Source organism: Perca flavescens, chromosome 7, assembly GCF_004354835.1.
Source record: "Perca flavescens isolate YP-PL-M2 chromosome 7, PFLA_1.0, whole genome shotgun sequence".
NCBI classification, from domain to species: Eukaryota; Metazoa; Chordata; class Actinopteri; order Perciformes; family Percidae; genus Perca; species Perca flavescens.
In genome coordinates, this window is record NC_041337.1 from 33,492,258 (window position 1) to 33,506,376 (window position 14,119).

The window sequence follows — 14,119 nt, forward strand, 5'->3', positions numbered from 1 at the left end:
TATAAATAGCAATTTGTTTTTACTTTCCCTGTGCCCCGAATACTAGCGTTGTAAGCTAATCAGCGGTCCGTGTTAGCTTCTTTTAAGCTACAAACACATGCGATTAGCATGAAATCATGTCCCAGAGAGCGATCGAGTGGGTACACATCGGTTAATAACCCCTAGGTACGTTTTTGCGCTGGAATTGTGACTGTCCTGATACTGAATTAAGCTAATGCTAGCTTGTGTCCGGTAAAGTATTTTTTATTTAAGTAATTAGTAATACATCAGTTAGTTGCTGAAAATGATGTTTGTCGTGTGTGTGTTATTGAAGCGGCAGCTCCGCGGTTGAGCTGCAGCTTCTCGAGTGGCCGCTTGAGGCGAGTCATTCCCCATAGACCCCCATGTTTCCAAACTTCACAGCAGAATTTAACATGTTTACAGCCTTGTACAAAAAAACGTTTGGTCTAAATTTCCTCCTTCATGACAACTGTACGGGGGTATTTTGGTATGAAAACCCTCATTCTTAATTTAAACAAGTATCCTGTATCATAAAGGCACGTCTGGCATCTGTAGCGAAGCAAACCGCTTGAAAATCGGTTGGAAATACAGCAAGAAATTATGATATCAGTTGCGGATAGACCTCTGCCTCGACAGACACATGCATTAGGAAGCGCAGCACATCCGTCCTAAAATGGCGACCAATCGACGTATCGTTCCAACGAAGAGCAGCGGCGAATGTAGTATCTATGTGTGTGTGTGTGTGTGTGTGTGTGTGTGTGTGGGTTTGTGTGTGTGTATATATATATATATATATATATATATATATATATATATATATATATATATATATATGCTTTACTCATACAGCTAGATTTGTTCTTTAATGGAACATATGACCATTAAAGAACATGAAAAGTGGTCATTCACTTATTTTGTCCTTTTCAACTTAACTTAATTTTAATTTAATTGTATCTAGAGTGTCAAATCCTAACAGAAGTTATCTCAGGACACTTTACAGATAGAGTAGGTCTAGACCAACAATTCCCTCCAAAAGTAAGCATTTGGTGCGACAGCGGCGAAGAGTAATTTCCTTTTAACAGGCAGGAACCTCGGGAAGACCCTGGCTCCTGGTGGGCAGCCTCTGTCTCGACCGGGTAGAAGCTAGGCCTGCACGATAAATTGTTATAAAATCACGATCTCGAGTCACCCCTGTTCGCGATATAATTTTTAAATTACTTTTTTTCCCTCTTTCAATCAATTTATTGAAAGCATTTGACATTGACATGTTTTAATTATGTAAAGACATGTTCAAGGAGTTCAGATAGAGCCGGTATCAGGGCCATATTTAGTTCAGTGTGTTATATGTCACTCTTTTTGGTAGCCTACTGTACTTAAATGGCCAGTATGTACTTTATTTTCTTTATTCATTAAAGCCTCTATGTTTACAGACTTGTGGGGATGCACAATTTGCTATAGTTGCCAAAAAAAAATCTATGTTTGGTACCTCCAATTTGTTTTGTTGTATGGTGGCCATTTCAGTAGATTTACTCACTAACGTTGTGGAAACGCAATAAGCATGGAAACTAAATGTACACTTCCTGCATTACTTCAAATACTAAGTTACTCATCTAGTAAACTAGTATTCACATGAAATAAAACAATAAAACATTGAGACCATTCAACAAAGCACACTGGGTAATAACCCATATTGACAGCTGGCCCACCCAATTAGAAATTCAAAGTTAAAGCAACACTAGAGAACTTTTCCCGCTTCGGTCCCCCTACAGGTTGTCTCATTGGAACTACAACTGGAAACTCGTCTGCTATTTCATTACTAAATTCACTTCTGAGACTTTTATGCGAGAAATCAACTATGTAGAGCTCAAATATGGGCCGTTTTACGAAAATTGATGGCTATTGCAAATTTGGTCAGACTGTTTCGGAGTTCAGAAGCTCCACAGTCTGACGTGACAGCCGGCGGATGCCTGCCGGGGTTGCTGGCTTGCCGCCCGGCCTGTCCACCTTCACAGACCCCGCTGTGAGCTGGCTGGAGCTGTCTCAGGAGACTCGCGGACAAAAGGTGTTCATTTTGTTTGTTTAAATAACTCAACACACATATCCATTGTAAGATTAACTGGAACCTGTGGTTTTTCAAAGTTATAATGCTCCACAAAGATTGCGGGCGTAACTAGCTCGCTGACCGGCCAAGGAGCAGGCAGAGGAGAGGGAGAGCAGCTTCTGACAGGACAGTCTTGTAAATAAATTATAACATGTAGATCTGTCAGTCTTTCTCTATCATAGGTGCCAATTTATGTTTTCCTCCGTGGGTGCTCACAGGGCGCACAAGAGTGTATGGCTGCAGCCTGGATACCTGGAAACCTTTCAGCTAGTCACCTTCATTATATTCCATCTTCATGTCAGTGACGATGCTTTGGCAACAGGTGGCCCAGTTAGCTATAGGGTTGCATTCTCAAAGAAAGCAACTCCAAACTTGTGTTGCTGTCGTGTCGATTTTTGTTGGGTCAGGCCCATTTGCTAGCGATGGGGGGCCGAGACTGAGATCTACATGGAAAAGTATGCACCAAACAAGCCACTTTGCTGTTTTCATGAATACAAAGGTTGGGTGACCCTCCCCCCTAGACTAAAACACTTTGGGTGACCCTCCCCTCAACAAAGAATAAAAAGACATGAGCCTCCCCTTTTTCCCTCCAGTGGTCCATTCCATAAATACCGAATGGTCCCTTAGTAAGATGTATAAATGGGAAATAAATGCACACACAGAGAGAGAGGAACTGAATTTTCTCTTCACAAACTAAATTCATGAATGATCAGACCTTCATCCACAGAGGGCAAACACTTGTTTGAGCATAGACTCATAATACCTTAATCTGAATGATTTGGGAGTTTAAATATATTTAAAACAACAACAACAACACATTATATGTGTGATGTGCATCAAGGCTCATCAATTTACTGAATGTTTTTTTGCCATATTTTGTCATGACAGCTTATACAACTTAGTAGTTGCTTCGAAAATTCTCACAGGTGCCTCCGGGTCTTTGTGCAAGTCTCCCATCAAAGTGAGATCTTTGTTACCATGGGTTTTAGCATCAAACTTCATGTCGAACTGTTGCATCTTTATTTATGTCGGTACAGCTGCTAAATGTCACAGATTTGACAGCTGTAGTAAACTTTATTTTGTGTCCCCTGACACCACTGCTGACACGTCTACACTTGCTTTTCATCTGCTGGTTTCTGACAGCAGGACTTGAGTCGGTATGATTTTTTTTCTTTTTTTTTTACTCTTAAGTAACATTTCTATGAGTGAAACCGGTAGCCTCATATACGTAGCAATTTGGGAGCATTGATAATGCTGAAGATTAAAATGATCACAAACATGCACCTGTGTATTCTAGTGTGGGAATTCTTTTTTGTGTATTTCCTTTTTAAAAACTGTAAAGTGTCTTTGAGTGTTGCAAAAAAGCGCTATATAAAAAACAATGCATTATTATTATTTATTCATGAACAGAGTACAGTATGAGCAAACCTCGGGGGGAAACAGTTAGAGAGATTTAGTATAAAACGCTCTTGCATGAGGCCAAATTCAACTTTATGTCATGAAAGCACTACCATACGCTTATGATTCATGCAATTGTAACATTAAATGCTATTTATATAGCATTTATATTAGCTAATTATCATGAATCAATATAAAATGTATCAAAACACAGATTATGTTGACTTCAGGTAGCTCATTAGTCATTATCATTGTATAGACAAATATCAATATTAAAAATGTCATAATTTAGAGCTGTGATGCTAGGTGTATTTTGAGCCCTTATGTTCTGAATTCTACACATTGCCAGAGCACTTGTTTACAGTTTACAGCGACTATAAAAGCAGCTTTAATATGCTACTCTATTAGACATTAGAGCAAATGCTAATTAAAGATGAATTAAGGCCATTTCTCTATCCTCATTGTTTCCGTGTCCCTCATGGGACAATTAGGTGGGGTGGCAGGTAGTATAGTGGCATGAAAGAGGACGAAAACAATTGTCAAGAGTGAGTTAATGAGTGCCGCCACGGTGCCTGTGATGTACACACCAAAGGCAAACTGGGGAAAGATTTCAAAGCGGCGAGAAACCCTGAGCCCAGCGACAATGCTCCCGTGTAGCACAGAGGGAAAACAAGTTGACAAAGCTGTGAGAGGAGGAGAAGCGACGCTCTCTGCCCTCAAACTAGGAACCTGTCTCCAGACCTGACAGGCCTGGCACGCCGCTACTGTTGTTACACGTATTAATATTCATCAGACAGTTCCTGAGGGAGCGCAGAGTTCTCTCTCTCTCTGAAGAGATGACACATTTGAATATCATTTACCTGCCGTCCTCTTTTATGCCCTCGCCAAATCCACACATTCTTTACTGCCAGAACACTGTCAAAGTTGATGAGCGTTGTGAAGAAATGTATAATTTGGGAGCTGTTGTTGAGTTCTTTTTCATTGACACTGAGATCACATTTAGGCAGGAAACTAGATATATCAATCCCCTGCGCTGCATGCTGTGGATATGTTTTTGTCTCACCTTTGAACCCATACATAGTTTACTTTAACTTGCTGTTTTGTTCCATATTAACACAAGAAGGCAAAGGTTAAGAGATGGATGATAATTCACAATTTACAGTCCTTTTTCTGTGCAAAAAGTCCAATCGAAGCTCATCTGAGGCAGCAGTTGAGTTAGCCCAATCAAGCAGTTATCTTCGGCCTACATATGCAGGTTTATTTTCAGTGTTTTGTTCTTAAAGGGAAACTTTTTTCAACAATCATGTTTTTGTGTCAAAGTGAATAATGGGAACAACAATCTTTGACATTGGTCCAGTATTAAGCAAGATCTCGGCATTCGGCAGTCAGCGAAAACAAGCTACAATGTTATTGGGCAGTTGTGGATCTTGAATTTATATCCACAAAAGTGCTTGTTTTGCTACTGACAGGCTCAGATTATTATTCTAAGTGTCTGACAACATTATGGAAAGGATTTCTAAGGAGGTCGACTTTTCTGTTAAAGAGTATGGTCCTTTTTTTAAACATAAAAACATCTGCGAAATTGCATTTGCTAAACCCACCAGACACCATGTAAATAAACAGTAATTTTATCATCGTAAAATACATTTCATTCAAAGTCGACAGACAAAGTAAAACTAAAAAAAGCCGTTTTGGTTCCTCTTTGCACTTTTCCAACAATCACCACTCTGGTTTGGTTGAAATAAACACATGGTTTAGCGATTTACATGTGAAAATATGTTTGCTGTATACACGCTAAAAGTATTGCTTTTTTTTTAATGGAGTCTGTTGGGTTTAGCGATTGCAATTTTGTGATCAAATGTTTCTATGTTTTAAAAAAGGATCTTACTCTTAAAAAGAAAGGTCGACCTCTTTAGAAATCCTTTCTATCAGACACTTAGAATAATAATCTGAGCCTGTCAGTGGCAGAAACAGCACTTATAGTGAATGTAAATTGACGATGCACATTTGCCCTATAGGGTTATAGTACATTGCAGCGCAGTTCCCGGCAGCTGATCACTGCGTTCTCGCTTAATACTAGACCAATTTCAAAGACTGTTCACATCGGTCATTACACACAAAAACCTGGCTGATCTGTCGGCTTGTTTACAACCTGTCTGAATGCTTGTGTTTCTTCTTAGTGTGGCCATGTTCAGCACTTGAGGTAACCTTATCTAAAAAAAAAAGAAGATAAAAAAGAGCGATCCTGTTCAGAGAGCACCATGTTTTCTTTCAGAAAGGTCCCTTTCTCTATTGAAGCCAGCAGTTTATTTGTGGGATGTTCACTGTCTGACAGCCAATCTGTACAAGAAGATATTTTGAAAAATATTTCATTTCCAAAACTCAAACCAACAGTGAAGTGAAGGCACTTTCTGATGGTAATATCCTTGTTCTTATGGAGATGTGCTTCTACACCGCTGTGGCAGGGTTCGAAGAGAAAGCTCCACTCAGAGTGTGTGATTAAATAAAACAGTGTAAGCGTGTTTAAGTGTGTGATGCATGGCATCTGTTGACTGTGGTAAGTCTGCAGTCACATTAACAGCTGCCTCAGATCAGGCGGATTGTCACATTGTCCAATCCTGTCCTGAAAGCATCAATGCCACTGGGTATATACACACACACACACACACACACACTCTGACAGGTGCTGTGATCTGAGAACCCATGGATCGCTTGTATAGCCCTGGCACTCAGTTACCTTTATTATACACCCCTCTGGCCTCAGGGGCACTTCCCGAGTGTGTGTGTGTGTGTGTGTGTGTGTGTGTGTGTGTGTGTGTGTGTGTGTGTGTGTCTGTGTGTCTGTGTGTCTGTGTGTGTGTGTGTGTGTGTGTGTGTGTGTGTGTGTGTGTGTGTGTGTGTGTGTAGGTAGGTGCCGGGCTCGTTCCTGGCCTTCAGTGTGGTTCATTACCACCACACAGAGCTTCAGCCTGCCCAACAACACATCAGAGAGACTAGGGAAAGTAGGAGGAGAGTGATGTGAAAAAAAGATGAAAGAATTGACAATGAGTAAGACATAGACAAATGGAGAGGAGAAAGACGGAGACAGGATGTGAGGGGGTGAAACTGATTGAGAAGTGTAGGTAGGCGCTGAAAAAACGAAAACAAAATAATAATAATAAAAAATTTGCAACAGAGCGAGAGATTGGGGGAAGATGGGCCAATTTCATGGAGAGGGAGCGATAGGAAGAGGTGTAAAGAGAGAAACTGAGTTGTTTGTGCGTTTGAAGCTGTTCCCACAAAGCACTTTGAAGCAATAACACTAATGAAGCAGAGAAAACGCTGCAAAAAACAGCAGGAGAACCCGGAGTGTTGTAGGAACTAAACACACACACATTCAGCAAACAACTGACAAACAAGAAGTGGAACTGGAGAGCAAGTTGTGAGTGTTTGATAAATTCCTCAACCGTATTCATACCTAAACAACAAAATAGGTTATTTGTCAGTGCCTTCCAAAATGATTTGGTTAAGGTTTGGTTCAAGTTAAGAGAACTTTTTTTTATCTTTATAAATGTACTTGACAGGGACAATACATGTAGGCATTGTCACATTTAAATAAGTACAACCGGTGCAGTGTATATAGGACCTCTAGTCAAAGTTAAAACACATATACCATGGTCTGGTTGAATACTCGCTTCTGATTGGCTGCAGGGTGTCCATAAAGTAAGGGTTAATGCCTGACGAGGTGTCCATTGTCAGGTATTAATGGACGACGGCGAGGCAGTTTCACCGGAGCCCCTTTAGTAGGTGTCCTACATCACTTTTTAATGGACACCCTGCAGCCAATCAGAATTGAGTATTCACCCAGACCATGGTATAAAAAGGGATGGAGGACACCTACTAAAGGAGTTCTGGTGAAACGGACTGTTTACTGTTCTAAATGAATGTGCTACATTAAAACAAAAAGGAAATGTGGATCTGTTCTTTCCAACGCTGCCTCTGGATGCCACAGGATGGCGCTAACACACAAGCTGCAAGAAATAAATTATACTGGCCCTCTGGACTGACTTTGTTTCACAGCGAATAACGTTATCTCACATCCCGTTCGCTGTTTATGTCGCTACTTCAGGCTGCTGCCGACAGTAACGTTACACATCGCGGATAACATTGTTCGTAGAAGTCGTTATATTGTTTTAGGGACAATGACGTGGCTGGATAGCTAGCTTGTCTTGTTGTTCAACATACTGTCAAATATTTTTACTGATTGCCAACTGTACACAATGTGATTGACTTTGGATCTTGCTGAAGGGTTCTACGAGCGGAGCGGACTATAAATATCTCCCGTTGCTAAAGGTGGCAAGTCGTATCTAAGGTCTATCCTATTTCCTGGAGGACAAACATTTGCATTGCATAAGAACCTTATAGGATGGGAACGATTGATCCAGGTATTAGTCCAATCCTCGGGCGTATCCAGGGAAACTGAGTTATTGTTTGGATAAACTTTAGATTTTGATTGTAAAACAAATTAAAATATAAACTAATGTTTTAAAAATATCTTATTTGGCAAGTGACCATGGTATAAGCGGGTTAATGCCCTTCGAGGTGTCCATTGTCAGTTATTAATGGACTTTGGTGGCTGCGCGTCGGACGGTTCACGCCTCACCGTTGTCCATTAATACCTGACAATGGACACCTCGTCAGGCATTAACCCTTACTTATACAACAAGTCTAATAAACTAAAACTTATGCTGCATTTCCACTGCATGGTACGGCATGACTCTACTCGACTCGCTCTTTTTTCTTTAGTTTTTTCCAATAGCAAAAGTTGTGGATAGTATCTTGTACCTGGTACTGGTTTTGTTACCCTCTCGGTCGATGAAGTGAGCTGAGCCACTACTAGGTGGAGTAAAAACACTGCAGACCACTGATTGGTCAGCGTGAACCGTCACTAAAGCCAAGCTATCATCAATAGCGACCACAACTAACATACCTACACTACACCATACACCACGCCGCCGTAGAATTGACAAAGTGCAGACATTGTTGCCGATGAAAGGATCCATGAAGGGAGCCGTGTGGAGTCTGACAAATGTCCTCAAGTGATGTCACTTGAGTCAGCGTCAGTTGATTCTGAAGACTACAAGTTTTAAAGTAAAAAAGTCTGGAGGTGTAGAGTTAGGAGTTTTCCGGTGAGCGCTGAGCGTTACTGCACAACCTCCAACTGAGCTTGACGACGTAGATGTGACGTGAGCAACCTGTCTGAAAGTTTTAAGTCTTCTGGTAGCTGTGCCAAGAGAAATCTCAATCATTCCCAATCTTGCAGAGACGGAGATCGTAGGTATATGTAATGAGATAACATAGGCAAAGGCTAATTATTGCTAACTAACATGCTAGTTAACATTAGTAATTAAACTTAAACAGCTAATGTAAATCCAAACTGCCTGTGAGCTTCTCCTGTACTGTACGGTAATTCCTCTACTATGCGACAGTAAGTTGCATGGTTATGACACAATCTATTTTTACAAAAACGTCTGCTACGGAGCCATGACATGAGATACAAGGTAATGGAGCCTTTTATACATTGTTGTGTTTCTTTAGAAATAAACAGCGGACAAATACAATCTTTAAACGCTTCAGATGTAAAGTTATTCGCTGTCAAAGTGACGCCAAAATGAATGGCAGTCAATGGGATGCTAACGGCGGGTGATGGCTAGGTAGAATCAAAATGACGCCATAGGAGGTACGGGTTGTGGAGAGAGGCTTACCCCTTTGAACATAACACACCCCAGTCTTCAACCCAACCTATTATGCTTTTACTTGTTTTCTGTCATATCTTTAATGTTATGCCGGGGTTTTTTTTTTATGTCAAACATGGCCAAATTTGGTGGTCATTTAAATAATGAGGTAAACGTATTTAAGAGAAATCCCCGTGAGCTAAAACGTTCAGATTTCCAACTGCTCTGAACACTCCGGTTTCAATAGTTTTTTCTACTCTCGGCTCTGTGTCAGGTAACACACACATACACACTCACAGGAAAAATAACTCCCCTCTCACTCACCTTTTAAGTACTACGAGTGGCAGCCTTAAAAGGATTTCACTGTAATGGATAATTTCGATGGAATTTCAGAATGCACAGATCTTCATTCTTGTACTTTGATTGTATTATTATAATTACAAATTAGCATGATGTGAGCAAAGCTGTGTACCTGTGGTCAGACTTTATTGTGTTCTCAGAAAATGTCCTCAGTGCACATTTCAACAGGATGAGGGACCAATGTGAAACCATGGAAACAAACCAGACAAAATCTCTACTGGCTGAATCACTTTGGCACAATTACTCTGTTGCTTCAACCTCCTGCATTCTGTTGTTTTTCGCTCCCTTTTTCAGTCTTCATTTCCACTGAGAAATGTAGCAACAAGATGCCCATCTTTTACTGTAGCAGATCTGACCATATGGAAAAGAGCCACAGTGTTTAAAATGCCTGACGTACAGTAAATCACACTATTTTTTATGGGCTCAGTAACTGTTCATTCATTCATCTCAAATGTGCAGGTTTCTTTCCTTATATTTTTTAGACACACTTATGTGGCAAACAAAGGCATTGACAAGTCAATTACAATATTAGTCAAACATCAATGAAAACAGATTCTATAGCCTACTGTAAAAGATTCTATATGTAACTTTTCACAAAATCCTTGTTATTAATGAAACCGGTGGCCATAAAGTGAGCTGCTGTCAGCGTCCTGTTGCCTGCGCGCGTGATCACACTCCATAGGGGGGAGCGAGCATCCTGGGCTTCAGCCAAAACAGTGACGGGACTGACATAAGACTGAACGTGATTGACTGGCATCATGTTAATAGAATCCTGGAAAATAAATTACACTACACACGTTTAGAACAAAGTTACCATCTGTAATGTTCCTATATTTTATTTGGACCATTGGCTCCATAATACTAACTAGCTTGCCATTTGCAAATTACTTTATCAGCTGACGTTGCGAAGCAACCAATGGCAGATCCAGATAGCTAAGTTAACGCTAGCTATCTAACCTTAGCTTAGGTTACAGCTGGCCGCCCCTGCCTCGCATCACTCTTGTCTAGTAGAAAGCAATCGTAAGTTATACATTTTTTTCTTTCTACAGTTACACCATATTGTTGCTTTAAATCAACACCTTTATAATACACAAGTGAGTATCATGGAGCACATTAACTGGTCAAGTAATTTGGTAAGCTAGCCAACTAAGATATTTAGTCAGATTGTATTTTGCTATCGATAACCTTAGCGAGCAATCAAGTTAAGGTGAGCCAGCTATCTGTAACTTAGCTACGCTGCATGGATCTGGTGTTGGTTGCTTCGTAACGTTAGCTGATAAAGTAATTAGCCAGATCAGTCCTGGGAGTCTGGAGGATTTAGACGTTATACACTCAACACAGTATTTTGCTACGTTAGCTAGCAATTCGTCATGTGAGCAAGCTAACTTTAGTGGACATTAATGATAAAACCACATTATCACAATATATTTTACATGTCAGTGTTTCCTCTAGGATTCTTTTCAGCACCAGGCGGTTTTGTTGTAACCAGTCTGCCCATGCTGTGTTGCTTTTATATAGATTTTGCAGTGACAGCCTGTAGACAAACCTTCAGTTAGCGACTAGTAACTCATAATCAACCAGACCTAGCACCGTGGCTCTGCTCTTGGACCGCCTTGACTCCCCTCCGCATCAGCAAACTTCCTCACCCAGTACTGCTATTGGCCACCAGTTTGCACTGGCTGAATTTTAAGTTCATACTGTCACTAACTGAAGGTTCGTCTCCTCCCGGCCAAGTAGTCTTCTAGCGGCAGGCAGTGCGGCCGAGGGACTAGAGGGTGACGCAGGATTGGATTTCACCTCCTGTCCCATCCCACTCCCACAAAAAAACTCCTGTCTTGTCCCAATCCCAGAAGAATGGTTCCCGTCGTATCCCGTTTACGTGTTTTGTCGAGCAGACAGGAGAGAATACACTTTTTTTTTCTTAAAAATTAAAAATAACTAGCATTATGTTCAAAATAAAGACTTTTTTTTTTTGCACATAGCACTGGTGCTACAGAGGTGGAAAGTTTTGTAGCACAGGCCACAAAATTGTAAAGTATTGAGTAAGTCCACTGTAGTTTGACTATTCAAATTCTGTGTTGGATTTAAAAAAAGGGTGGACAGCTTTGTTATACTGTACACAACACATTTGTATCTTTTGTTTTTCCTCAGCTGGACAAGAAAGAGATGACACCGCCCTTCAAACCTCAAATCACTGATGACTACGGCCTCGAAAACTTTGACACGCAGTTTACTAATGAACCAGTGCAGCTAACACCAGATGATGAGTAAGTACTGCCTCTTCAACTCACAGCACTGTTAAATCTTGTGTTGTCCTCCCATGTCAAAATTAACACTTTTTTTAGTCTTGCTTTTGCTAGTTTTTTTCCCAATGATTTTGGCACTTTTTTCCCATTACCACCAGTATATTCACCACTAGCACAAAGTTATTAACAATAGTTTTACACTTATTTTTAGAATTCATGGTTAATAAATCCAATTTATAGGAAATTATCTTCATTTTTTGAAGTAGAAAAAAGCAAAAGTTATGAATGATTTTGACTAATAGTTAAGATCAGAAGGAATAAAAGGAATGAAGGTAATGGATAATCACAGGATAATGCTATTAAATTGAATAAAAGACCCAAAATTCAATTGATAGTAGAGATCTGATCCTTAATTTCACTTGTGAAGATCGTTTTATGGAACCATCCGTTATTTTGTGGCAATTTAGTTGAAAGAAACCCAAATGTCTGAAATAGAAACTTTGAACACAAGTCAAATTTGACCCGAGGACAACAGGAGGGTTAAAGTTCAAGTCAACTTAAGTTGAACCATTAAAGTCAGCCTCATGTGAATCACTGTGAGCACTGCACTCTTTCACATGTGTAGTGAAACTGCACTTCTGTAGGAAGATCTGTTTGCAGGTACTTGAAATTTGCCTCAGGTCATGACTGCCATCATGTCAGTTTTTTCCAATTCACTACATAACTTTTACAGCAATAAATTATTACCTCGAGCAGGTCGAGCAGGTTTTAGGTCTGCGCTGTTGATAGCGTAGTAAAATGTGAAAAACTAACTACCTGCGAAATGTGAAAAACATCAGACATACACCAGCCCTTTAAAAACTAATTTGAATTAGTCTCACTTTTGTGCAAGGAAGTGAAAACATAATAAGACTACAGCTAATGTGCATAGCTCAGTTTTTTGGACACATTTGTTTTATTTTTTTTTTGTGGAAACTGTGTCTAAGTTGGACACTTTTTATATTTTTTTTTTTTTTTTCGTGGAAACTGTCTAAGCTTTGAGCCTCTGACTAAGCGTTTCCCATGACATCGATTGAGTGTGAATTGAAAACCGGCGTTGCTAGGAGACTGTTCACTTCTGCGTCGGGCTGATGTCTGTGCCTTTTTAAACATTCAAACATGTTTGAAGACCATGTATGTATTCCATTTAGAAAGTTGCAGCTAGTTTTCCTAGCTTGCTTCTCATTTGTTATTTCAACGCCTGCTGAGTCATCAGCAGCTCCTGCACACTCAGTGCTGTTGTTGGTCCCAGGGTATAGAAGGAAGGGGGCTAGCTAGTGTTAGCTGTCTCTGAGTCATGGGTCCTGCCAGATGTGGTGACAGACAGTCAAAACTCACAGCAAGGGGTAGTCTCAACATGGTAACCTCAACAAGTTACCCTGTGATTCAGTGAGTCATGAAGTGAAGTGCTGAGGTCATAAACGAGGCAAAGCACTTGGCAGCGATGTCGGCCCCCAGCTAAATCAAAACAATAGTAGCGGGATTAAAACTGCCTGGGCTGTTGACATCAAAGTGGTCTTGTGCCACAGCTATGGCGCCTATCATATTACAATATTGACCAAAGAAAAACTATATAAAAGGCACTACCACTGCAGGGACATAACAAGAAGAGATATATATATATATTTCTTAGCAAAAAATTGCATTTCAATTTCAGTTGGACTTTTTTATATTCTACCAAAATTAAATTGTGTCTTTTGCTTTTGAATTGTATCACAATGATGAATTAAATAGAGCATCATATTGCAGCCAATTTGTTGGTCAGTGGCCACCAGGACCAGCCTGTAATTGTACCTGGCAGGTGTGACTATGTCCAGCTGTAAAGATGTGCAGATAAAAGTGATTAGTAGAACCTATCATGGTCAAATGAGAGGTTTACAAAACGTGTATTTTTTTTCCAGTGGGTGGGTGTGGTGCCATCTTCCCAGAAGACTTCTGCATCCAATAAAGAAAAACATCCCCCCCCTCTGACTTCCCAACATTGACGTCTTTATCCATCAGGGACATTGTTTTGATTAATGCCATCATGTAGCCTCCAGGATCCGACAGGAGTGCTGGTTTAAGATTTAACTTTGGAGAGAAATGGCTGAAGAGATCTGGCACAACAACACACACGGTGGTGCTTCAGACAAAAACACGAGCATGGCCAGTTTTCCTCTGTGCCATCACAAAATGGATTCCATAAGGCTTTGGCAGGCGCTGCCCATAGATATTACCAGGCTTATGTTAAGACGTTTTCATTTGAAATCATGCTGGATAGA

General features: G+C 40.3%; 1 protein-coding gene across 4 annotated transcripts in view; it reads left to right on the plus strand.

Annotated features, from left to right (window-relative positions):
• Window positions 1-14,119, plus strand: part of prkcz (protein kinase C, zeta) — a 114,942-nt gene that overhangs the window by 95,193 nt on the left and 5,630 nt on the right. For 3 of the 4 annotated variants that reach the window (XM_028582005.1, XM_028582007.1, XM_028582009.1), the window contains one exon: window positions 11,725-11,840. In XM_028582005.1, the coding sequence (XP_028437806.1) occupies window positions 11,725-11,840 (116 nt within the window). Of the gene's footprint in view, window positions 1-11,724; window positions 11,841-13,759; window positions 13,839-14,119 lie in introns of those variants that run through there. The other variant, XM_028582006.1, reaches the window with a different exon arrangement.